We start from the raw sequence: 27,313 nt of genomic DNA on the forward strand, positions 1-27,313 counted from the left end.
TTTTTTAATTTATTTTAATAATGATGCACATTTCCAAACCATAAAAAAATGTTATCAATTTTATAGAATTTGATAGGAAAAAAAGAAATACTTTATAATCAGTGTTGTAGTTACCAACAACCCTTAGATATTTTTTCTCTGATAAGTACTATCTGTTCTCTGCTGATTTTACTAAGACATTTGATAAAGCTTTCTCTCTTAGGGTACCTCATTAACCTCCCTATGAAATACATTTCTGTCTCATACTCAATTTTATAACATTGCACATCAAAATAATTTGGCACAGATCTCATGTGAGGGTTAGTTAGTCAGGTCCAAGTCAATGAAGTAAACAATATTGTAAATGTTTTGGAAAGGCTTTACATACCTCAGAGACCGGTCGTGCAGAAGGAGGGGTAAGCAGTTTCTGATGGATTATTTGCCTAATTGTGTCTCTACAACTGAATAGATATGATTTAATGAAAAGGAACTTCTCTGTTTGAGGTCCTGTAAGTTACGGCAAGACTAACCCAAGTACATTAAGTGATACTAAGGCTACCTTTTCATTGAAGTTCATGTTATATTGCGTTTATTGGAGTGCTCATATGCATATCCAGACATGTATATGCTGGAAAGCTCTTACTTTGCCCAACTCACGTTAATCCGTCATCTTGGTATTATCAAATTCCTCTCATGCATCAAGGGGCAGTCCTGTACAGAAAGGTTAGAGCAATATTCTGCTAATCAGAGTTTACTCAGAGGAGTGGCCTTTGGTGTTGAACAGGTAGCAACGTGTCTGCTGTGACCAGGGCAGGGCTTGCAGAGAAAGCAGCTCTCGACCACCCTTTGCTTGGGACTCGGCCACTCTTTTAAGGGAATGTTTCTTACCTTTTTCTCTTTGGTGAAGCTAACCTTGAAAATGTGAGGGCAAAGTGTGTCGTGCGGCTCTTCCTCAGGAAGCCCGCTATTGTTTCAGGGAGGTGAACTGCCCTGGTATCCCCAGAGGATACCCCCTTGGCTGGAACAGCGCTGCTACAAAGGTCACAGCGTTGCTCCTGAAATCCTGCACCGTTTTTCCCTGGGAGAGGAGTTTGCAGCCCTGCAGGGAGACAAGGGAGCCGGCACACCAGGGGACGTGGGGACACGGCACCGCCAGCAGCGTCACCAGCGATTCCCTCCCAGGTCCGCATCGCTGTCCTGTCCGCGGGGAGCCGAAATCGTGGGGTGCCACAGAGGCGTTACCGCTGCTTCTCCGGCGATAAGTAATCATTCCTCATTTATTGTCACCCGATGTGAGTTCCAGCTTCCATTTACAATTCCCATTCAGCACTTAGTTTGTTATATTTTTCCTTTTAGGTACTTTTTAGGATGGCATTAAGTAGTAATATAAAGTGACTATGCCTTACTCTTAGGGTCCTTTCATAATATGTCAAAATTTTAATATTACCGGCATTTTTTGTAAAAATAAAATTCTACTTTAGTCACTTAATCAGTGAAAGATGAAATGTTTAATTAACATAAAACATGATGTATTTCGCCCTCTGTACAGCCTGAAGGCTCCAAGGTTTTTCCTTTTAGTACCAAAAAGCCTTCACAATAAATCACCCTGTGGTGCTAGAAGACAAGACATAAAAGTCTTGTGCTATGTTATTCTGAGCCTGATTTAATTCTGAGATCTTTATTTTTTTATCGAGTGTGAAATATAGTAATTCGCTTTAAGGCGATGTAGGATAAGGCCTATGCACCACTTACACCTCACGCAACTCAGTACAGAGCCTGCGTGCTCTTTGCACTTGAACGCTTCACAGTTTTTCTAAGGTATCTTTTAAAAAAATTGAGGGAGGCGGGTTTTTTTCCCCTCTATTGAGAGTACACATTTCTGAATGTTATGCAGATACTGTCTCTTCCTTAGATTTAGTTCTTGCTGTTTCTTCGCAGATTATTACCTATTAGCAACTTGGGTTGAGCAGATAACAACAAAGTATCCCGATGATGAGTCTGAGGAGATAATCAGCAGGGACTGAGCCTTGTTAGCTATCACTGCAACAGCTCAATATGAGCTCGTTTATTCAGGTTTATAAGTAGAGCCCTGCAGAAAGGGCTAAGGTAGAGCCTTGGCCTGCTCTAAGGTTTTAATGTCTTTCTCTACAGCATCTGACCAGAGGATTGCAGGATGCTGGGAAGTGGGAGCTGCTTTTGGGTGATGCTTTCAGCTCTGCAGATCAGCAGTGCAATGACTGGTGGAAACAGCCCTTGAAAACATATAAATGATGGTAAGGTATATCAAAAAATCTTTTGAACCAGACTTTTTCCTAGCTTTTTTGCTTTATCCTCTAATTACATCCATGCTGAAATAGCTGCCATTGTAGGACAAATTTATACCAAAATTTTGTTCTTCTGAGCTCCAAGTCTTTTTGATATTAATGGCTTCGCTGCTTCAAACACTGCATTTGAAACATTATGGGTACTTTTATTTCTCTTCCTTGAACAAATGGCATTATGACAAGAGTCAGTAAAGCACCACTTAGTATCAGGAAGACTATCAGTAAAGCTGTTGGACTCCAAAGAACAGATTTAACTTTCAGATTTGTAGATTTGCAGAGCTGTTTTACTGGATATTAGGCTGTATTTCTGATTTAGAGACAGGGTTGGGTGTTTTTTTTTTTATGAAGACTGTGTAAAAGCCCAGCAGCTTCACAATAACTGATGTACTAAGCTGTATTACAGATTTACTGGATTTAAAATAAATAGTCTGTTTTCTCAATGTCTCACTGTCAATAGTTGCATCCCATTACTAAACATCTCAGATAAGAGAATGCTATCCAAAGAGTATGGTATACAGGTGCTCGAAGGAGTAATGAGATGCATTCATTTACTTTCTTTCAAATAGATAACAAAAGCTAAGCAAGCAATGAAAAGCTCTCCAAATGTTTACACATATTATGGAGGGGAAAAAAAGGTTGAAATTGAGCTTCTGGAACATTAGCAAAATTAATTAGTCATAAATTAACGATGCTGTGTGTTCATGGTCTAGGCAATAGTAACTTGGTGTAGATTATGCTACATCTCAGCTGAACTATACCATCTTGTGGGTTCCCAGGAAATTACAGTTTCAGTATCAACATCTTTTCTAAGTTTGTCAGTCTAAAATTGCTGAAAGCATTGCTGTTTCCTATGACGAAGTGACATACTATGAGCAGAACACTATTAAAACTTCTCTGTAATTTGCAGTTTCCATTTGTGCCTTTGCAAGCCATAATGATATGCATGCATCCCGCTTACTCCAGTATTTTCCAGTTATTTTACAAACTTCTGACTTGATCTGTGGAAGTTTTACAGGGCAAATAGAAAAGTGAATGATGCAAACCTTCTGTTGCTATTTAGGCTTTTAAATCTTGTGACAAGGAAATCGGAGCAACAAAACTTAAAAGAAAAGCGAACAAAAAAGAATCATTAGCAATCACTTTGAGAATACCTTTCTTTCTCCTGGCCAGTTAAGTTGTCCTTAAGTGCCAGAGATCCAGTACAGTTGTGTCTGGGAATTGTTGGATTTCTGCTTGTTTAGGGTTTTTGTGTGTGTGGTGTTCTCTGGTTTTTTTTTGTTTTTTTTTTTTTCCTGTTCAGAAGTGATGGGAATGTGATGGGATTCTTCTGTTCATTTGATGGGGAACTGTCTTTGAGTGGGATAATGCTGAATTTAGCACCTGAATTGTAGAGGATGTCTTTAAAAAAAAAAACACCTTAAAAATGGGGCAGCTGCTGACTTCAGCATGGTTTCACCAATGGCCAGGCCACAAGCTATTAAAAAAACCCCACCCCACTGACCTTAATTTAAAACCAAAAATGCCACAATATACAGTTAAGAGCACTGTTGAGTACTCTAGCTGTTAAAGGAAAAAGAAAATATAGTGCTGTAGACAGGTCTTGAAAAATCCAAGTTCAGACCAGTATATTCCCAGGCTACCTCAGACCTCTGGGGTTTTTTTTGTTTGTTTTTTGAATAATAATAATGATAAGGTTGGGTTCAATACCTGTTGATTTAAATCAACATTTTTCTGCCTCAATGACTGCTAAACTGCATCCTGAGAAAAATATTATAATTAATATTTCATTCCTATAACAGCAAAAGAGAAAGCAATGGAGCAAAGGTGTTTTCCACTGTATCTGCCCCTAACTGAAATAAAGTTGTGTTACAAATTTGAATGCAGTTAGTGAAAAGAATGAACGGGGAAAAAGCTCAGTAAAAGAACCAAAGAGGATTAGATTTACTCAATCATCAAACAGATGCTGTATCCTCTTGAGAAAGAAATGTCTCAGATGAGGCAGAGGAATAAGACAAATAAATCCATTTTCAGATAAAAAGCTAGGAAAACATTCTAAGAAATCAAGAAGCTGGTAAGAAAAGGTGGGAAATCCTTATCCTGTGTAACTGTATATTTAACAGAATATAATTAATAAACCCCACCTTTGCCACCAATTTTTGCAGTAGGAAATTCACAATTTTATTGTAAGACCTAGAATTTCTGATTACTGTGCTAGTCTAGGGCCCAAAATAACACTGGGGGGGGGGGGGGGGGCGGAGCGGAGCAGATTCCCAAATGTGCCTGTGATAAACCACTCTAAAGCCCAATCTCTTGGGCTGCTTTGAGGATGTTCACAATTCTCAAGCAATGTGGTTGTTGTAGCACCCCCAATAAAGTCCAGCCAGAACACAGAAATGTCACCTCTGAGGGATTTTATAGGCTGATAAAACAAGCTGGCTTGGACTGGCATCAAGACATGGAATATAGACTTTCACAACAGCAACAAATAAAGAATTAGCAAATGTTGCTCTATTTGAGTAATGACAAGAGTGGTCCTGTGGTAAAAGCTCCTGGAAAAACTCTCACTAGACCATGATGAGGAAAACATTTGTTTTATTTGTATATTTGAGAAATATAACAAAAAGCAATATTTACTGTACAAGTCAAGAACTGTAGCTCTCATCTTGGCTGCTGTAAAATGATACAGCTTTACAAAACACATGAAACCCTAGTGAGCTACATAGCTGGAAATCTACCCTGTCCTGCCTGAAGTCGTTCCCTCCCCAGAACTGACAAATAAAAAAAGTTAATTCCCTCCAAATAAAAGGAGCATAGACAATCAACCTCAAACATGGACATCTACAAACGCAACTTAAATCCTAACCCCAGTATCAAGTGCTAGTTTAGACACTTATGTTGTATTTTGAGGTCATAAAACTAGGCTTATTGACTTTCTACTTAACACTAAGACTATAAGGCAGCGTGGCTTGAAGAAATGACTGATACATGTTGATATAAGTATGTGCTTTAAATTTTGACTGAGGTAGAATTCTGCCAGGAAAACAAATATTTTTGTTAACTGCTTTCAGTGGTCTGAAAGACCTCCTCCATTCTTGGCAGCTGCTGTGGACTTGCTGTATAATTTGTCACTTTTCCTGGCATCTGGTGGCTGGGTACAATAATGTCAGGAAAGCAACTAGTCTGGATTCGGTGTATTTAAAAAAAAAAAAGGGAAAGAACAATATTAGAATAATTCTTGGCTTCCAGGACCTGGAATACTCATTTTAAACAAATCCTTGAATATGTCAATGAAATACTAAAAGACAGTCAAATAGTAATGCTATACATTTACACAGGCTGGAGAGGACAAACTGGTTAGTCTGTCATACAATCACGGGAAGGCTCCTGTGATGTGCAAGCACAGAGTTAAAGCAAGGAATGCCAAGCTGGTTTGTAACGCATTTAAAAATAGGGTTTACCTAACAAACAAATAAATCTAATAAAAATTGAGTTTGATATTGGTTTTGTGAGTAGTGATGCTAGGGTTCTTTACAGTATTTAACTTACTCCCATATGAATCCTGATAAAATATCCCCGCTCAGAGAGCAGTCTGTGTTCAATACACTAACACAAATGGACTGATAGACCTAAAAAAATGAGTTAATGCGTTATCCTCATTCTGTTAAGGTGTTGTTAGTGGCTCTGCCAGGAACCATGTAGTCTTGGTCAAATACCATTCCAGATCTTTATCAATCGTCTAGAAGGAAATAAAATTAATTCTGATAAAACCATCAGCTGACAGCAAAATGTGTGGTGTAGCAAAATAAGTCGGTTATTTGGAGCAATTTGGAATGTGTTTTGATTGAGATACAGCACACACCATATGAAAACATAAAAATGAGAGGTAATGTCCCCAGACAAGCTGCGTTATTGGTTATCTTTACTTACTGGGAAGCTGAACTCAGACCAAAACACATTTTAATACAGCATAAAATTGTGTATATAGGAAGAAGGAGCACAGCTCAGATGGATAGCATAGCTGTTGGTCTATCTCTGGGACACACTAAGATTTTAGAGATATATCTGCCTCATTTCCTGATTGCGAAGGTCCCCAGCGCAGTGCTGATGCGAAGTAAATGGATTTGATTGCTGCACGTAGGAGTCCAGGAATATCTTTCTGGAGCTGTGTGGTGATGTTTTCTTTATATATCATCCTAGGGAAACTAGAAACTACTTCCTGGGAAGACCTAGGCAGTCCTCGGAGCAGCTTCCAGCTCCACCACCTGCCCTTGCAGGAGTGACACTAAGCAGGTGAGAAGATCAAGTCCTTCCTGAAAGGACTCTGACATCTCCTACCATAAATGAAGCTGGGGTCTGTAGATGATCAATTTAGGCTGGAAAAGACCTTTAAGATCATCAAGTCCAACCGTAAACCATAATGATGTAAGCGTGGGCAGGATTCCAGCTGCCTGCAAGGAATAATGAAAATGCCCAGTGCCAAGTCCCGTGTTACTCAGGAGTGCGGTGCATCAAACAGGCTTTTGTGGTCTCTCCTTCAGCTCGCCAAATACAAAACACAGAGACCTACCTGCCAGATCTGCTGAATTTGTAACTGGTTTCCATTCTGGCTGCAGAATAGAATTCTCTGCCTGTCATGATTATAAGCCTGAGACTTCTTAGGACGGTGTGAGATAATAGGTACAATCCAATTTTCTTTTAGCTTACACAGGAAGAAAAAAAAACCTTTTTTTTCTTCCCTATAATGTGTGGCACCAAACTACAACTGCTTTTCATTTCATTTGTCATCCCTCTACTTGCTTCTCTACTTTCTGTGCCTTCCAGCACAACATTTCAGCAGCATCATTGGCCACTTTAGGCAAAACAGCGTTGGAAACACATTAAACGTGACAGCCAGATGTGTTGATCTGTTGACACTGGACACTCTGAGGTCGCTATTAAGACTTTGCAGTGGAGTGTGAGCTGGACGGTGTTGGGATTAGATTTTGCTTTCTGTATCTGGAGGTGAAAGCCTGATGAAGTGTTGGGCTGTATTATCAATGGAGCTGTAGGCAGGACGAAAAGTGCAAAATGACCTTTTCTTCACTTTATTTCCATTCCTACAAGTTATGTGTGGTAGAACGCTTTCTAGCACAGCCTTAACTCTGTCTAAATTTATTTGTGTTAATCTAAAAGGGGTCAAAATTCTACCCACACTTATGCTGATGTACAACCAGAGTAATTTCACTGATATGAGCAGAGCTACTCCGGACTTAGGCTAGTGCAATGTGAAGCAGAAGTTGGCTTAGGATGTCTCTCTGTCATGGTTTACTCATAGGCTCTAAGAACTCCAAAGAGGAAACAGATCTACATGTAAAGTTTCCAGTGGGCTTCAGGGAAGAATTTGGGGAGTTTCCCCTGAGTTTTAAGACCTCTCTACGTTTTCTGGTTTGGTGTGTTTTGTGTGGTTTTTTTTTTTTTTTCCTCTCCTCCTCTCTGTTACCCTCATGCTATGCAAAAAAACTTTCTTAAAGTGCCCAGAATTTTAGTTTTTTGAAGCAACTCAGGTAGCACTTCCACTGGAGATGGTCATGGTTTCCACAAGCTTTAGTTTTTTAGCAGCTTTCCTCTGCCAACAAAACCATAGGTTTGTTTTAGTTTCAGTCTGAATAAGAGGGACAAACTCTGCTGGGGGTGATGAATGATTTCTCTCCTGCTTCCTACCCCGGCAAGTCCCTCGTAACTACTCTTTCTCGCGGCAAGATGGGGAGTCTTCACTGCAGCCGGCACTGTTCTCATCTCAGCTGCTCAGCAAGACCCAGACTCAGGGGAGCTGCTGGCCGTGACCCTGTGGCTGGCAAACAAGCTTTCCTTATTGCCCTTTTTTTTTTTTTTCAAAATTCTGTCCTGGCCTGTCTTTTTACCACTGATGTGTAAAAATAATGCAGTGTTTGTGATAGTCACATCCAAATCTTCATATAAACCAATTGTTCCTCTTTCAGGAAGCAAAAGCAGGGGCAGAGACAGAGGAGAGAATGGATCCCAAGGGATTTATCCCACTGTTCCATTAACTCATTGAAAACACGTCTTGCTGACAGCACCACTGACAGCACAGGCAGGTTTGTGTTGGTTTATACCTACCATAGCTGCTTCAATTTCAAGGGATTTTTTTTTTTAGCCATTAAAATAACTTTCTTCAGAAATAAAAAAGAATAAAGTAAAATTGTTGTTCTTAAAACATCTCTCAACTTTGGCTACATTTGAAATAGAAGCTCACATTAAAAAATATAAGGCAGCTGCAATGAGAATGTTATAAAATTTTTTTGGCTGAAATTGTTTTGGTAACTGAAAATTGGCTGTAAAGTTTTATATAATTTTCTGTAAACATTTTGATTAAAAATACACTTTCTGAACCCTATGAAATGGAACTTTGATATACTGAAACACTTCAGGAACTCAAAGGTTGCGTGTGTTTTTCTTTCGTGGATAGCTTATATCTAGAAATACATCTAGGCTAGCTTTACATCTGCAGATACAAAAGACTTAGGCAGATTCTGTTTCCGAAACAACTTGCCGATATTTACAGTGATCATATTAGATCAGTGATGTAATTCCAAATATTAAATTACACAGCCTGTCAACTGACAAGTAGATATTGTTTGATTCATTATCATATGTGAATTGCAAAATTTTGCAATGTATCATTTTGTGTTAATGTAACGCAAGGGGCATATATCATAATTCTGGTATCCAGTATTGACAGGCATTATTTGCGAGTGTCTAGAATACCATAAACCTGGTGCTTTAAAACCTGTTGTCTAGATATTCTCCTGTTTTCTAGATATTCTCTGTTCCAGAATTTTATGTAATTTGTTTACCTCAGATGAACAGCATTTAAAAGGCTGATGTTGAGTTTTCATATATATGAATTTGCAGACTTTTGTAGTGGCATTTTTGATTTTGACATTTGAGGGAAGAGCCCAGAGGAAAGTGCAAACTGTGGGCACAGAAAAGCTTGAATGATGTTAGAACAAGATTGTGTCTGTTCCACACATAAATACTTGGTTAATGATTCATTCTGATCTATTCATGAGTGAATGGACCAAAGCCCTTCCAGGGGCTGTCGGAATGCCCACCATGTTTCTCCGTGCTGTGTTTCTGACTTGGAGCTCAAATTTAGCTGGCAGATGTGAAAAATCCCATGTAGTGAGAAAAACTTCTAGTGATTAAGCCATGGCGAATGCTTGAAGAGTTATTCTAGCTAAGGCTGATGTTAACTTATGTTGGTAATCCTCCCCCTCCGCCCCATATATTCTTTTTTTCTTTGCAAATACAGTATTACTGAGGTTTTCTGCTGACTCTGAACACCGCATCTAAACTTGGGGGCATTTTTGTACTACAAATAAAGAAGCCACCTAGACATGAGAAGACTCGGGGAATTGCTCACTGCAGGCAAGGGTTGCTGCACGCCTGTAGATGGAGTTAAATATCAAAGAACCGGTGCAGACCTTACCAGTGTTATGCGATCCAGGCAGTCAGACAGGACTGATGAGCCCTTCTTAGTGGTCACATGGGTTTACTGTCCAGCTCCTTGCAAGAGGGGAAAGTGGTGTTTCCATTAAAAATAGCTTGTAGATAAACTTGCTGCCTCCTGCTGAGCTAACTAGTGCAGCTAGAAAAAGCAGAGCACCTTCAGGCACAAAAGTCCTTCTCCAGGTCGGTAGCAGATACTGAAAAGTGCAAAGGCAAATACAGGCTGGGGACAGCTGCACCCGAGGGGAAAGGTCCCTGCGATAACAGCGCTGGCACAGGGCGGCCATGCAGGGAGGAGTGCTGGGCACTGGGCATCCCAGCCACACCGGCCCTCCCAGTTGGCTGCGGTACCCACGGGGTCGGGACTGGCCGTGGGCGTGAGGCTCCATCACCTAAAAAAAACCGGGGACTTGTAGGAGTTTGCCTGAAGTATCTCTTTGCCTTAGATGACACCACCATCCAGGGACAGGAACCACCGCTTCTTCCTTGCTAACCATTTCCAGTCAGGACTCCTGCTAATGTCATTTGATCTCCCTTCTTTCATCCTATCCAGGGGAATAGGGGGGGACAAACTGCCTTTGACACCTCATCCTCACAGTTCCTCCAGCCCCATGTTGCTCATACCTTCTCCCTGTTTCTTTTCACCTAACTTCTCTCTTTTCTTAGTTTTTCATATTAGAAAACCCCCTGCCAGGTTCATTAACTACCTCACAAGGATGAATAAACTCTGTATTTTGTGATTTGTTCATGGCTACACTGGATTTACCTTGGCTGCTTAATTGCTGCTTACAGGTTGGTCGACCCCCGCGTTTACATCTGCTCTTGTGCTTAAAGGTTAACAAATTCAAAATTAGACTCTTGTTTCTGCCGGCACCGCTGGCTTTGGGGCTGTTCCTGCCCTTGCCGGTGACAGGATTAGGCCTTTCCGTGTCCTTTCAAGTCGCTGCCTTTTGGGGATGAAGGAAGGTGTGGGCTTGCGGGCGGGCGAGGATCTCACCGGGACCACGGAGCGGTTTCCCGGGGATGCTCCCGCTCCAGCTCGGGCCGCGCAGGGGCGGCCCGGCGCCCCCGGCTGCCGGCGGGACGCGGGGCGGCAGAGGGCGCTCCCGGCCCGCGCTTGGAGCGCGGCGGCGGCGGCGGGGCCCGGGGCCGCCGCTCACGCTACGCGTCCGTGGAAAGTTGATCTCTGCCCGGCGGAGCATCTTTCCCGGGGATAACGCGCCTCGGCCGCCGCGCAGCCCTTAAGTTCCTTCAAAGAACTGCTTTAAAAATAAGACGCAGCGCCCGCCGCCACGTCTCTCGGTGTGCGGGGCAGGCGCCCCGCCCCAGCCCGACCGGGGAGGTGTGGGGGGGGGGATCCCCGCCGCCCCGGCTCCCTCCCCACCCCACGCAACGACGCGGGCCTGCCGGCGGGGAGCCCCGCCTGCCTCCCGGGGCGCCCCCCCCCCCCCCCCGCCCGGGCGCGGGGAGCGGGGCGCCCCCCAGGTGCGCGGGGCGGCGGGGCCCCCGCGGGGCGGGGCGGGGGGCGGGGCGGCGGTGGGCGGGGCGGCCAATGGGAGGCCGGGGGGGGAGCCGGCCCCGGGCGTCAAGAGGGAAGGGATCAATGAGCGCCGGGCGAAGTTGGGGCCGGGCGGCGGCGGCGGCGGCGGCGGGGAGCAGCGCCGCGGCCCTGGATTACAAACCCGGCGGCGACCCGCATCGCCGGTGAGCGCCCGGGCATGGTGGCGGGCTGGCTGCCGCTGCGGAGCGGCGGAGAGCGGGGCGCCCGGCGGTAGCGACGGCGGCTGCTGAGCGGCGATGCGGCGCGGCGCCCCCGGCCGCCCCCCAGCCCCGGAGCGGCGGCGGCGGCGGGAGGAGCGGCGGCGGCGGCAGCGGAGCGCCCCGTGAGCGCGGCGCGCCGGCGGGTCTGCTCCCGCCCGTGGCGGGGCAGGGCGAGCGGAGCCTCCGTGGGTGAGGAGAGAGAGAGGGAGGGAAGCGGGAGCGGTCGGGGCGGCTGCGGGGGGAGCCGGACCCCCGGGGGGCGCGGCTGAGAGCGGCGGCGCCGGGTCCCCGCCGCGGGGCGCTGCCCCCCCCGGGGCGCCATGGGCCGCCCCCCCGCCGTCCGCGGGGCCCCGCCGCTGCTGCTGCTGCTGCTGCTGCTGCTGCCGCTGGGCGCCGCCGCGGAGCCCCGCCAGGTCTTCCAGGTGCTGGAGGAGCAGCCGCCCGGTACCTGGGTGGGCACCATCGCCACCCGCCCTGGCTTCACCTACCGCCTGAGCGAGCACCATGCCCTCTTCTCCATCAACGCCACCTCGGGTGCCCTGCACACCCGGGCCACCATCGACCGCGAGAGCCTGGCCAGCGACGTGGTGGACCTGGTGGTGCTCTCCAGCCAGCCCACCTACCCCAGCGAGGTGCGGGTCCTGGTGCTCGACCTCAACGACAATGCGCCCGTCTTCCCCGACCCCTCCATCGTGGTGACTTTCAAGGAGGACACGGGCAGCGGGCGCCAGCTTATCTTGGACACGGCCACCGATGCCGACAGCGGCACTAATGGCGTAGACCACGGCTCCTATCGCATCGTGGCTGGCAACGAGGAGGGGCGTTTCCGGCTCAACATCACCCTCAACCCCAGCGGTGAAGGAGCTTTCTTGCACCTGGTTTCCCGGGGTGGGCTGGACCGGGAGGCCACCCCCACCTACCAGCTGTTGGTGCAAGTGGAGGACAAGGGTGAGCCTCGTCGGCGGGGCTACCTTCAGGTCAACGTCACCGTCCAGGACATCAATGACAACCCACCTATCTTCAGCCAGACTCTTTACCAGGCACGAGTGCCTGAGGATGCTCCTGTTGGGGCCAGCGTTCTCCAGGTGGCTGCAGCTGATGCTGATGAAGGGACCAATGCTGACATCCGCTACCGCCTGGAAGGAGGCGATGGTGGTGGTGGTGGGGAGGGGGCTGGCAGCCTCCCATTTGAGGTGGACCCTGAGAGCGGGGTAATCCGCATCCGGGAGCGCTTGGACTATGAGGTGCGACAGCAGTACTCACTGACAGTGCAGGCCATGGACCGAGGGGTGCCGGCGCTGAGCGGCCGGGCTGAGGCCCTCATCCGACTGCTCGACGTCAATGACAATGAGCCCCGGGTGAAGTTTCGTTATTTCCCGGCCACCTCCCGCTTTGCCTCCGTGGATGAGAACGCAGCCCCTGGCACAGTGGTGGCCCTGCTGACGGTGAGCGATGCCGATTCCCCCGCGGCCAACGGGAACATCTCTGTCTCTATCCTGGCGGGAAACGAGCAGCGGCACTTTGAGGTGCACAGCAGTAAGGTACCCAACCTCAGCCTTATAAAGGTAGCAGCCGCATTGGACCGGGAGCGCATCCCAGCCTATAACCTTACCGTGGCGGTGGCTGATAACTATGGGGCCCTGCCGCCACCCCCGGGCTCCCCCACTTCTTCCCTTTCCCCTGATGGGGCGGTGGCGGCTCCCGTGAGCCGCTCGTCGGTAGCTAGCCTGGTGATCTTTGTGAATGACATTAACGACCACCCCCCTGTCTTCGGGCAGTCGGTCTACAGGGTGAACATCAGTGAGGAGGTGCCCCTGGGCAGCTACGTGCGGGGTCTGAGTGCCACAGACCGTGACTCAGGCCTCAACGCCAACCTCAAATACAGCATCGTCTCAGGCAACGAGCTTGGCTGGTTTCGCATTAGCGAGCACAGCGGGCTGGTCACCACGGCTGGCCCTGAGGGTGGCACCGCCGGGCATGTTGCGGGCACATCCATCTCCAGTGGGCTGGACCGGGAGACTGCTTCTCAGGTGGTGCTCAACATCAGTGCTCGCGACCAGGGGGTGCAGCCCAAGTTCTCCTACGCACAGCTGGTGGTGACCATCCTGGATGTCAACGACAACAAACCTCGCTTCAGTCAACCTGAGGGCTACCAGGTGTCCCTGGCTGAAAACTCCCCGTCAGGAACTGAGCTGCTGGTCCTGAGTGCCACAGATGGGGACCTGGGGGACAATGGGACTGTCCGCTTCTCCCTGCAGGAAGCTGAGCCGGCGCTGGCAGTGGTTGGCCCCTCCTCAGTGACCCCTCGCCGCATCTTTCGCTTGGATCCTGTGTCGGGCAAGCTCAGCACCATCTCGCAGCTGGACCGGGAGGAGCAGGCTCACTTCTCTTTGCAGGTCCTGGCCACTGATTTAGGCTCTCCTCCCCTTTCTTCGATAGCCCGAGTTAACGTGAGTCTCCTGGATGTGAATGACAATAGCCCTGTGTTTTACCCTGTTCAGTATTTTGCCCATATCCAAGAAAATGAGCCAGCTGGAACCTATGTGACCACAGTGTCTGCCACAGATCCTGATCTGGGACCCAATGGGACGGTCAAGTACAGCATCTCAGCTGGAGACACCTCCAGGTTTCAGGTCCATGGCCAGACAGGGGTCATCACAACCAAAATAGCCCTTGACAGGGAGGAGAAAACTGCTTACCAGTTGCAGATTGTGGCCACTGATGGTGGCCATCTTCAGTCGCAGAACCAAGCCATTGTCACCATCACTGTCTTGGACACCCAGGACAATCCACCTGTTTTCAGCCAGGGCATGTACAGTTTTGTTGTCTTTGAAAACGTTGCCCTAGGTTACCACGTAGGTACTGTTTTTGCTTCCACCATGGACCTCAACACCAACATCAGTTACCTTATTACGACAGGTGACCAAAGGGGCATGTTTGCCATCAATAGAGTGACGGGGCAGATCACCACAGCCAGTATTATTGACAGGGAGGAGCAAGCATTCTACCAGCTGAAGGTGGTTGCTAGTGGTGGGGCGATAACTGGAGATGCTATGGTCAATATAACTGTCAAAGATTTAAATGACAATTCCCCACACTTTATTCATGCGGTGGAAAGTGTAAATGTGGTTGAAAACTGGAAAGCTGGGCATACCATATTCCAGGCCAAAGCTCTTGACCCTGATGAAGGTGTTAATGGCATGGTCCTTTACAGCCTTAAGCAAAACCCAAAGGGCTTGTTTTCAATCAATGAACAAACAGGTGCCATAAGCTTAATAGGGCCACTTGACATAAATGCTGGGTCTTACCAGGTTGAAATTCTGGCCTCGGATATGGGGGTGCCGCAGCTGTCCTCTAACTTTATCCTGACTGTCTCTGTCCATGATGTAAATGATAACCCGCCTGTGTTCGACCAGCTTTCCTATGAAATTACTATTCTGGAGTCAGAGCCTGTGAATTCCAGGTTCTTTAAGGTGCAAGCTTCTGACAAAGACTCGGGAGTGAATGGTGAAATAGCTTATAGTATAATTGAAGGAAATACTGGGGATGCCTTTGGCATATTCCCAGATGGTCAGCTGTACATAAAGAGTGAACTGGACCGTGAGCTTCAAGAGAGATATATTTTACTGGTTGTTGCCTCTGATAGAGCAGTAGAACCACTCAATGCTACTGTGAATGTTACTGTCATTCTGGAGGATGTAAATGATAACAGGCCCCTATTCAACAGTACCAACTATGTATTTTATTTTGAAGAGGAACAGAGAGGTGGATCGTATGTAGGTAAAATAAATGCTGTAGATAAAGACTTTGGGCCAAATGGTGAAGTCAGGTATTCATTTGAGCATATGCAGCCAGACTTTGAGCTGAACACGGTAACTGGAGAAATAAGAAGCACTCATCAGTTTGACAGAGAAGCTCTTATGAGGCAAAGGGGAGCTGCAGTATTTAGTCTCACGGTAATAGCAACAGATCAGGGGTTGCCAAAGCCTCTAAAGGATCAGGCAACTGTACAAATCTACATGAAAGACATCAATGATAATGCCCCCAAGTTTCTGAAAGATCTCTACCAAGCTACTATATCAGAATTGGCAGCGAATCTGACACAGGTTCTGAGAGTTTCTGCCTCGGATGTTGATGAAGGGGTTAATGGATTGATTCACTACTCTGTAATCAAGGGAAATGAAGAAAAACAGTTTGCAATCGATAGTAGCACAGGCCAAGTGACCTTAGTAGGCAAACTAGATCATGAAGCTACTGCGTCGTATTCGCTTGTCATCCAAGCGGTAGACTCTGGAGTGGTTTCCCGAAGTTCAACTTGCATGTTGAGCATTGATGTATTGGATGAAAATGACAACAGTCCTTCCTTCCCTAAATCAACCTTGTTAGTGGATGTCTTGGAAAATATGAGAGTTGGTGAACTTGTGTCATCTGTCACTGCCACTGATTCCGATTCAGGTGACAATGCTGACCTCCACTATAGCATTACGGGGACAAACAATCACGGGACTTTTAGCATCAGTCCCAACACCGGTAGTATTTTTCTTGCAAAGAAACTGGACTTTGAGACACAATCTCTGTATAAGCTAAATATAACAGCAAAAGACCAGGGAAGGCCACCACGGTCATCTACAATGTCAGTGGTAATACACGTTAGGGATTTTAATGACAACCCTCCTAATTTTCCGCCGGGGGACATCTTTAAATCTATTGTTGAGAACGTTCCTGTTGGTAGCTCTGTCATTTCCGTGACTGCTCATGATCCAGATGCAGATATTAATGGGCAGCTAACATATGCAATCATTCAACAGATGCCAAGGGGTAATCATTTCCGTATAGATGAAGTGAGAGGGACAATATTTACCAATGCTGAAATAGATCGTGAGTTTGCTAATCTCTTTGAGTTAACAGTCAAAGCCACCGATCAGGCTGTTCCTGTAGAGTCCAGACGATTTGCTTTGAAGAATGTGACCATTTTGGTAACGGATCAAAATGACAATGTTCCCGTGTTCATATCACAAAACGCTCTTGCAGCTGACCCCTCGGTTGTGATCGGTTCAATCCTAACGACAATTATTGCTGCAGATCCTGACGAGGGCGCCAACGGAGAAGTGGAATATGAAATAATCAATGGAGATACCGAAACCTTCATTGTGGATCGCTATAGTGGAGATTTAAGAGTAGCGTCAGCTTTGGTGCCTTCTCAGCTCATATACAATCTCATAGTTTCTGCCACAGATCTTGGCCCTGAAAGGAGAAAATCCACCACTGAGATGACTATAATTCTGCAAGGGGTTGATGGGCCTGTCTTCACTCAGCCAAAATATATAACCATCTTAAAAGAAGGTGAGCCTATCGGGACAAATGTGATATCTATTGAAGCGGCGAGTCCGCGGGGCTCCGAAGCTCAGGTGGAATATTACATCGTGTCTGTCCGATGCGAAGATAAGAGTCTCGGGCGCCTCTTCACCATCGGGCGCCATACTGGTGTCATCCAGACTGCTGCCATTTTGGACAGGGAGCAAGGAGCGCGTCTCTACTTGGTGGATGTTTACGCCATTGAAAAGTCATCTGTTTTGCCCCGCACACAACGAGCAGAGGTAAAGCTTTTATTCAGTAATTACTTACTTGTTTGCTTTCTAAGTGAGCCATTTTGTGTATTTGTTCTTAGCTGTTTTACAGATGGTAGTGCACAGCAGAAGACCTGAAAGCAAAGTCTGCTGATTCATTAGTTAAAGATAACCTTTCAATTAGTATGCCTCAAACTGTTTTCCTCGAAGCCGCCTCTAGAAGTTTGAGAGAGGCTTAGGTGTAGAGCTTAAATTTGGCTACTGTAGCCACAATGTTGGTCAAATAAATTTTAGGTACTAAGTACTTTAGGTGCTAAAAGCTTTAATCATGGGCATTTTGGAGTTTTGCATGCCTTTTCATTTTAGCAGTTGTTAATTGTATTAAGTCTTTCTATTCCTATGTGAATTATGACTGAACTTCTTCCACTACAGTCATCATGTCAGTATTTGTCTGAGAACTGGCCAGTAGGGGATTGCTCTCTGAGCAGCTCATCTAGTGTCTCCAGTCTTGGATGTGCTTGGTGTCTCTGCCTGGTTAAGTCCCTCAGATAGGTCCCCTCATGCATCTCCAATTTAGGTTACTTTTTTAGCCTCACTGATGAGTATGAAAATGGTCTTGTTTCTGTTCTTGGATTCGACAGACGGTAGAAGTGTAACATTTTAGCTGGCAACTTTCCTTATCAGAAAGCCATTTGCCTTGACTGAAGGGTCTTTAAATGTTCTCTGCGTGACTAGCTTGAGGAGCAAAGGGTGGAAAGCAGGCTTGAAACATCATCTATGAAGTACAAATGTTTTATTTGCGCTGTCTGGTAACTGAGCCACAGAGCTGATTGTTTACACCATTCTTGCTGTCTGCTGCGGGAATACTGAGAAGCCTGGTGTGAAAGGCAGCTTTGTGTTTGTTTTAAGTTGCACCGTCTTCTGGAGCTGCCTTCTGCACTTCGCTATGAGCCATTTAACTTGCAGTTCCTGGAAGTTTGGGGCTGGCACTACTGAGTGGGTCAACCAGCAGAGGATGCTGGTAATGTGTAGCGGTTCAACCGTTTGCCTCGCCAGCTGAACATATTACGTCAATATTGCATAGCCCTATGCATCCCAGGCGTTACCCCCCACTATGCTTCCTCTTGGGAATTATGTCTTAGTTTTGAGCCACCAAGGATACTGTGGTGGTTTGGTTTTATTTTCTTTTTTATTTTAGCAGATGTGGTATTTCTAATTCTTATGTGGCAGCTGTAGCTTTTTCTCTTCGTAGCCACTTTTTTTGTTGTTTTACTGCAATTTAAGTATGATCTGTATAGGTATGTAACCTCACTCTTGTATACAGGCAGTGTTGGTGCTCTACAAAGTGAACGTTAGGCAGGGAGTTTGAGCGCTGTTCAAACTCAAAGATTTCTTAGCATGTATGAGAGAGCTCATCTTAGTGTCTGTGCTATGTGCTATTGGTTATCATGTTTTGAAGAGTAGTGGTGTATTGGAAAAAGACCTGTCTAGTAGTGCTGCTAGTTTAAATAATTCATGCTATTTTTATGAGAAGATTCTTGTTATATATAGGTCTTTGTACCCCTGCTAGTAATTTGTAAAAGATTAAACCTTTATCACTTTTTTCTTTTATTATTATTACATCATATTTTGTCTTGACGGACAGTTGTTTCAAGGGTTAAGCCTTTGTCGGTGGGTATTTGGATCACAGTCCTTCAACTTTGAGCCTGCCCGCATGACCGAAGAGTTTCTTGACTCATAGGACACCCTATGGTTGCAATAGTCTCACACGTTGTAAAAGTATTTAATATGAATATTTGGTAGAGCAGGGAAGAGAAAAAACATTGAAACTTTAAACAAATTTTACATTGTTGAATACAAACCACTCCTGAAATCAAAAGCAAATGTTTTATTCTGTGAAGAACATTGAAAGCAATAGTTGGGAGCTAGTATTTCATATTACTGGTTGTATCATTATAGCTTCTAAAATGCTGCTTCTCCCAAACGTAATTAACTTACTGTGCTTCTTTAGAAATATATTATAAATTATAACCGGCTATCAACTTTAAAAAAAAACAAAAACATATGCAGTATTTCTCTTCACTGATTGAATTTCTCTGGAATGGCTTTTGCTCTCCCACGCTTGAACAAGAACTACTACAGTGACATTCTTTGTGCAAGCTGACTGTCAGTGGGTGCTGAATAAGCAATGCAGCTTTTTTCCATGTTGCTTTTGGAGGGCAACTTTTTTTGGTTTTGGTTTGATGTATGCAGTGCACACATTTTGGTCTTAGAGTTTGCTGCTGATCTTCTTTCATTAAAAAAAAAAAAAAAAAAAAAAAAAAAGCCAGTACCCAAGTACGTGAACACTCTCTTTTATCTTTGGAAACCCACCTCAAAGCACACTCATGCTAAAGTCTTTCTGCATCAAATGTGTAATTCAGAAGGTTTAATGTTTTATTCCAGTCCTGGTTTTTAAGGTGATGGCTTGAGTGATGGCATAACCAGAACACGGACCAGGGACAATGAATGTGTCTGAACCTGTAGGATATCTAAAGCTACAAAACTTAAGCATTCTCTTGCCTGTAATGTCTTCAACTTTTTTTGGTATATACATGGCAAGATGAAGACTGACTGATTTTATCTTCCCTCTTGAGAAGTAAGTTGTAAAGCATTGATGCAGGTATGCAGACAAAGCCTAATAGGTCTGGTATGACGATACCTGACAGCTTTCTGAACATAAAGCTGGATATGTTTTGTTTGTTTCCTGGTTTTTTTTTGGTTTTTGGGTTTGTTGGTTTTTTTTTGGTGAGGAAAAAGCTTGATTATTATGTATTTTCTGTCTTCCTTATGAAGAGTATGTTGGGTTTTGTTTCTGAATATGGTTAAAGAGAGGGTAAAAACAGTAATAGGATATGCTTAACAACTACATTCTTCTTTGCTGCCTGCTATGCCTTCTGCCCTGATGCCAGACATCATCTTAATTGCCCTAAGGCATGTGAGTGAACCGCTGAGCACTCAGAGCCACCCAGTGTAAACTTGCTGGCTGAGACTGATGAAGAGAGCAGCAGTAGCAAGAAAGTTAATAGATCTTTTGTCTAATGTAGACTTTAGGAATGGTTTTGGGTGGCAGATACCTGGTGTGAAATAGAGATTATTTACAGCTTTGAAACAGTGACTAGGCTTTGTCTAGCCAGCAGGCAGTATAAAAGAAGAGCAGGCTTGCGTGAAGCTACTTACTCTAGAAGTGAATCAATCCTTGTCCTTAGGAAATGGTGTGATTTTTTTTTTTTTTTCCTAAATTCTGTCACTAAACTCAACTTTTTTTTTTTTTTTTTTAAATAATATCAACTATATTGAAAAGATCCACCCAGTGTTCCGACTGAAATTTACAGTCTTTCTCATCCATCCCTGGGGTTTGCCCTGTAGGATCAGACTATAGATCCCCTGATTGCATAGGTACCGGGGTTGTACACGAGCCCTTTCTGAAGAGAGGGGCCAAGGGAAGAGCTAGGCAATAGCAGGACTGTGGTGAATCCCCTTCTGAACCCAAAGCAGCTGACATGCCTTGAAACTGAAGGGTTACGTTATCTTTTCAGTAAAGCAACAGCAAAGAGTTTAGAAAACAAAGAACAGTTTATTTACAGTTTGTGGATTATTTATTTTAGCACTAGGTTTCATATTTGTGTACGTTTCTGCGCTTTTTGTTATTATATGGAAAGAAAAGTGTGTGTGGCAGGTGTTCAGAAAAGTGCAAGTGTGAGGTAAAGCTTTATGTTCAAAGTAACACATACTTCGAGATTTGCAAAGAAAACCGAAGTGCTTGTGCCATTGTATTTTACAGCTAAGTGGTGTAATTTTGGATCGTTACTATTGAATTTGAAAGCTTTTTTTTCTATTTTGGACTTTTAACCTATTTCTGTGTAATCGACAGCGACAAACCAGATGATTTGACATTGTGTGAAGGTGTTCTGTGATTAGTCTTAGTTTTCCCCCTCTTGTATTAATCGTTAGGTGTTGCACTGTTCTTCTCAGATAAGAAAGAAAGAATGCAGGTGTCCTGAAGGGAGCCTTTCTGTTTGCCTTTTTACACCTTTTTATGTGTTTCCACTGAAAGAAAAGACCCAGCAATTGCTTAGCTCCTTTCTCTTGGCTCTTCGGCATAGATTCTCTTTTAACCTCTTCAGGCAGGGCTGAGGGTTTCACCATCGTGGTTTTATATTTAATATAGAATGACTAATGCATATTGGCATCACTTGAAAGCCATGTGACTTTATTCCATCCTGCTTCCCAAAACAACGATCGTACGCTGTGGGATATTTTGGGTGGTCGTATGTTGTACCCTGTTTCTCGGCTGGCAGTAATAATAGGAACCCAGGGACAATACCTCATCTTCTGTGCTGGGTTACTAAGGATTAAAGGGAATTAGACAGGATCGCTAGTTTGCATGTTTAACCCTTCAGTGGACGGCTTCCTTGAAAGGAGCAGCGGGTTTGCTAGGGACCATTGGTGCTAACATGTATGTCATGTATGGCAAATGAGAGGCTAACAGTTTGGGAGGTGAACTACTTGTTCAGTTAAACATCTTTCATATACTTTAAATAGGTTCATAGTTTCCAAGGAAGGGAGAGAAGGGTAGAAATGAGGGAAGTGGATAAACTTTAAATGAAAGATTTAGTGAGGGTCTTGATTTGAAAATGGAAATACTTGGAGAGGCAGATCGATGATCCTAGTAGCAGTTTTTACCTGTGAATGTTAACATGCTCTCCAGGGAGGGGTGATTGTCTTCATTTTGAGACAGGGAAACGCGAGGCACTGAGTTTTCTTTTGCATTTGTACATTTGTAGCTGCTTCTTGTGCTACATTTCACAACTGGCACTATTGGGGAGTTTGGACTTCCGAGTTGGGGGAGGCTTTTATCTCCCAAAGCCATAGTCTAGGAAAAAAGTGTTCTTTCTTTAATCAGGCAAGCTATGGGGATTTTAGACAGCGCTTACTGCTGGCATAGTAAAGATCTGGGAATTAGTGAAGACAGGCAGAATGAATAGCCCTCTCCTCCTGGAAAGAAAATTATAGGACATTTCATCTTGACTCAGTGTGAACTGCAGCCATGGCCATAAAACAACGATCGCATGATGTAACTAGTTTATGTAGAGCTTTTTGACTCAGCCCAGCCTAGGTCCTGCAGCTTAGCTAGCTCTGTGTCACTCCTGCACCCCGCGGGTCCTTGCTGGACCTGGGAGTGAGACGGAGATACTCAAAAACTGTCTCCGCCATTGCACCTATCTGGTGCAGAGCTCCAGAAACCCGACTTAGAAAGGGAAGATGCCGCTAAGCGGGAATGACAGAATACGTCGCAGGAGAGGCTGCCCGAGCCATAGGAGGATGATGCATCGTGCTTGTTTGGGCTGGGTACCGCTTCAGGGATGTGGGCCTTAGACCTAACATCCCTTTGAGAGAGGGAAAGGGGTGGATTGGTGGGGCAAAACATTGAAGGTGTTACTTTTCTAACTAAGCTGGCTGATGGTGGAGGGCTTTACATTTAGTAAGAGAATTCGAAACCCACTTCAGAGAAGTCTTATCTGGCATGTCTTGTATTTACCAGTACAAATAAGAACAATGGGGTACTCCTTGTATTCATACTATTTATAAACCGTTTTATTCTTTAATGATACATGGCACATTAATTGTAGCTTGACAAAGGAAACTACTTATGAAACGTTTGAGTAAACAATGAAAATCTGCTGCCTTGTCCCAGCTCCAAAGCCATTTTTTTTTCTTCCTAGTGCTGATATTGCTGATTCTGAAGAATGTGTAATTATTTAAGTTATTGCTGTCATTTGCACTCATCTGAAAAGGGATCTCTAAGCTCTCATTGAACTAGAGTGGAAGATGAATGTGGCTTATGTCGAAAACTGTTCCAAACCAATTTGTGGGTTTCGGTTCAAAGTTGTCCCTTTTTTCATCCTCTCTAATTTCTTTAATGATTCTGCCTTGCTACGTTTTCTTAATATCTAGAATTTCTCATTTCTTTGCTATTTTAGCAGCCTCTGGGCATTTTTGCATGTGAGGTCACTTCATAATTTTTATGTTAAAAGTCACTAGACTTTAAAAACAACATTCTTTATTATGGAAAATATTATTTTTCATACACCTCTAATGCAAACACTAGAAATAATAGCCAGAAACCAGAGAAAATTTTCATATGCTTATTTTTGCTAAGTGTTAAATTCTTCATACAAATCTCTAAATGATTCTTGGGTTCTATCAATGTTAATAAGTGAGTCCTTTTCCATGTAAAATGATAGCCCCCAGAGCTGCCGGAGTGCAGGTCTCTTTCTATGTGTTAGTGTTAGGTGAAGCAATCAGTGGCTCTTCGTTTAGGAGAACTGCAGAAGTTGGTCACCAAAGCCTGCCTGCCCTCTTGGTGTCTCCAGCTCTCACCACTAGCTTTACTGGGGTAAGACTACGTTGTCCGTGGCTCCTGAAATCTTTGCTATTGTCTTTTCCTTTCCTGTGCATGTCTTGAACCTTGAGACTGCATCTCATCAGAGGATGTCCGTACCCTTTTGACTGACGGAAGGAGGCTCCAGACGGCTCCGTGGTCTCTTCTGAGTCTTTTCAGAGCTTGGATTTTTGTTGAACCACCACTCCAAGGGCCACTTCCCACCCCTCCAATAACAAGGTGCCTGTTTAATTTATATCAAAGCAACCCCTTAGTGTGACATAGGTCTACTGGTATAGTTTGTTTTAACTGTGTCTAGACTGGGGAGTGGCATTACTGTTAAGTCAGTTTGGTTTCTTAACCATGTAATTGTGTCTGTGCAAAACTTGTGTGTAGACAAGCCCTAATACTCTCGAGTTCTAATTAGAAAAGAAATTTACGGTGACTAAAATTGAAGTAAAACAAAGAGTTTTCCGAACATATTCTTGTAGTCAGGAAAAGTGATGCCAGATCAGTATGGTACATCGGTACCATACTGATTTGTTTCAGTAAATTTATAGCCTTACTTCACTTTGCCAAGAATAATACCAGATATGTTAGAGAAACCATGTCTTTGTTTTACTACAATGTTTCTCTCTATTCTAATAAATCTTATTTTTAATTAGACCCTTAGTCTAGACTGTCACCCAGGTTTGTTTTTGTAGTGATCTATTTTTGTTTACTTCCTCAGAGCAATAACATACCAAAAGGACAGTAGAACAGATGGAAACTGATAGCTATGATTGCTCTGTAAAAATACATATAGTTGCATTAGTTAATGCAAAAGAATTTCAAAGAGCCTATTATGAAGTGGTAATTTATGTGCCAACAGCTATGCAAAAAGCAATGAAAACAAGCGTTTGCCTTAGCATTTCATATTCTGCAGTCTTTGCACATACACGCTGTTAATAGGCTGTTGCTTGTATTGACATAGTGATTTTCAATTAGCGTGTAAGGGTTCTACTATATTTAACGCAGCCATCCAGACATCCAGCTCTGCAGACAGAAAGGCGTGCTCGTGGTGAAAACATTAAGCCGCCTCTGAGGCTCAGACAGACGGAAGGAGCTTTGGGGGCTCCTTCTTTTGAAGAGGAGCATCTTCAAATGCCTGGAGGTGGCATCCCCTGGCCAAGTTTGGGTTCCCTGCAGTGGCCATGTGAGGGAAGCTAACTCCTAACAGCCCCATGAAGTTGACCTGGATCCTCTAATAGAGCTGAAACATGAAGAAACGATTTTTTCTCACAGATCTTTAAACGAAACAGATGGGAATAGCTTTGAGATGCGCCGTATGGCCAGTATGTGAAGTATCATCAGCACTAACACAAAATCCTAACTTTCTTCATTTCACATACCTGCATTTTCCAGCCGTGTGGCTAGCTATGCTCTTCTAAATACGCATGTATGTGCACGTGCCAAAATAATTCGCTCTTCAGCCGCTCAGTAGGATGTGCTTGGAAAACAACCAAACTGGGTCGAGCAACACTGCAGCTTTCTCTGTAGGATCTGCCTGTACTGTTTCCAGTTCTCATCAGGCACCTATCTGGACTGCTCCCAAGCAGGAGTCAAGCCTCAACTTGCCATTACGGGCGAAGAAGCGTGTAAAAGGCGAGGGAAGCGTGGCAGTGTGACTCTTTGTGTTAGTTTTTAGGACCTTCAGAAGGGAAATAAGAAGGACGCACTTGTTTCTTCCGTCATACCTGTGATACAAGATAGGTCATGAAGGTTCAGACCAAAGTCGTTGTGTGTTGTGTTTGGTGTACCACGCGTGTGCCTGTGCTGTGCTGCAGTATGTCTCCAGTAATCTCAGCTCTGACTTTTTTTTTTTTTCTTTGGGTTTTTAGGCAAAAACTTTATTTTTGGTAGCTGTGACATTTCTTGAAATATAATCCAGGAGAAGACTATTAATTCTAAGAATGCGTATATGATGTTTCACCTATCCAAATCTGTAGTCTTCTTTTTAAGCTAGGTACAGAATTTATATCCTGCTTGGACCAAATTAATTTAAATAGCATCCAACACTAGATAGTGCTGAAATAAATTCAGCAACAGCAATTGGCTATCAAACCAAGAATTTGATGTGTAGCATCCTGAAGGAGCTGGGGAGAGAAAAAAACAAGTTCACATCACGGGGCATATATATATATATATATATATTAAGATAGAAAAAGCACTACTTAAAACTTTAAGCTAGAGGTGTGGGTTTGCCATAGGCACTGTGTATGGGAAAATACGTGATTATGTTTCCCTTGCAGTGTACTAGGAGATAGTGTTCCTTGGAGAGCTAGAGAGAAAACTAAGTTGAGGGCTTTTCATGTCAACTCCTTTTTGGATCATTTTTGATAAATGAAGAGAACTCTACTGAAATAGTTCAGAGGCATAAATAAGATGCCAGAGCTATGGTACACATCTGTAGTATATGTGCTTAAAGCTTGAGTTTTCCATAGGGGTTTTCTTCTATAATATTACACTTCAGGTTTCCTGGTGCTTTTCCCCATTCCATGTTCTTTATTTGCTTCAATACAACGAATCTTTTTAATCCATCAAAATGTCATGCTGTCTGAAGTATGAAGACATGTTGCAATTACAAGGCTGTTTAGAAACAGAAGGCAAACTCAGTAGTTTATTGCACTCTTATTCTTTTGAGACCTGCATTTTTGTTTGTGTGTATTTAAATGACTTTTTTTCTGAGCACGATTCTATTCCCTTTGAAAGTTGTCTAATAAAGTTTTTATGCCTGTCTGCTTTGAGAAAAGAATTTGAATCTTATGATTTCAGTGAACAAATTAATGAAAACCCAGATTTTAACCCCAGTAGGGTTATGTCAGATTGTCTGGAAACTAATTTATGGCAGTGGTGATCTTACATGAAGTAGAGGTTTTCTTTCCACTGTTTTCTCTCTCTAACAGCACCTTTAGCTCCTGCATGTCTAACTTTCGAGGAGTCAGCTTGTTTTATTTTATTTTTACGTATAAATTTCTTAACTCCAAATATTCCTATGATCAGCACTGAAAGTTGCATGGGTTTTTATCATCTGTTTATTTCTCCATGCCGTGTTATCAAGTAGGGTTGCAGTTACTCCAAACAAGGTCAAGTGATTGTGTTGAGATCGTAATTAATTAAACATTAGCACTGATACCTTGTTATTTCAAGCTCTGCAATCCGCAGACTGAGAACGCCGCTTGACCCGCGCGCTGGCGGAGCGGGGAGGAAGTGGGAGTGGACTTTTTCTTGCAGGGCAGGATGATATTGGGTAGGAGCAAGCTGCGCACATGCCTGCCAAAATACTTGGATCAGACTAAAGGAACACAGATGGCTGAGGCTGATAAAGGTGTCTCTTATTGGTTTTTTGTTTTTTTGTTTTTTTATTCTGCTCGGTACTGTTTTGAGTTTGTGTGTGAGAGGGGTAAGAGGGGAGGAAGACGACTCCATGAGTATGTTTATTTTAATACATTTTACAGTGTAGGAAAGGAGTTGTATAAATTCAATACTCCTACTCGGTAGGACGCCAAAGGCTGGAGCTAAGCCCTCCTTTTAGGTTTCTGTAACAAATGAACAATAACGTGTCCTCAGGGATTTATGTCATGCTGTCCGGCCTTCGGTTCTTATCTGCTAATAGAAAAATCCTGATGCGTTGCTGAAAGTAGCTCCTAAAAATTGGACTAAGAAGCCTTAAAAGCATGTGGCCGCCTCTGCTCATAACCAGCCTCAAT

General features: G+C 44.2%; 1 protein-coding gene across 1 annotated transcript in view; it reads left to right on the plus strand.

The window, feature by feature from the left end:
- Nucleotides 1-11,893: 11,893 nt before the first annotated feature.
- The window catches only part of FAT4 (FAT atypical cadherin 4), a gene marked incomplete at its 5' end in the record, with an annotated part of 147,761 nt that continues 132,341 nt past the window's right edge, over nucleotides 11,894-27,313 (plus strand). The window contains one exon of the mRNA XM_082315292.1: nucleotides 11,894-17,170. Within this exon, the coding sequence (XP_082171418.1) occupies nucleotides 11,894-17,170 (5,277 nt within the window). The remainder of the gene's footprint in view (nucleotides 17,171-27,313) is intronic.

This window comes from Platalea leucorodia (assembly GCF_965183815.1).
Source record: "Platalea leucorodia genome assembly, chromosome: 6".
In the NCBI taxonomy this organism is placed as follows: domain Eukaryota; kingdom Metazoa; phylum Chordata; class Aves; order Pelecaniformes; family Threskiornithidae; genus Platalea; species Platalea leucorodia.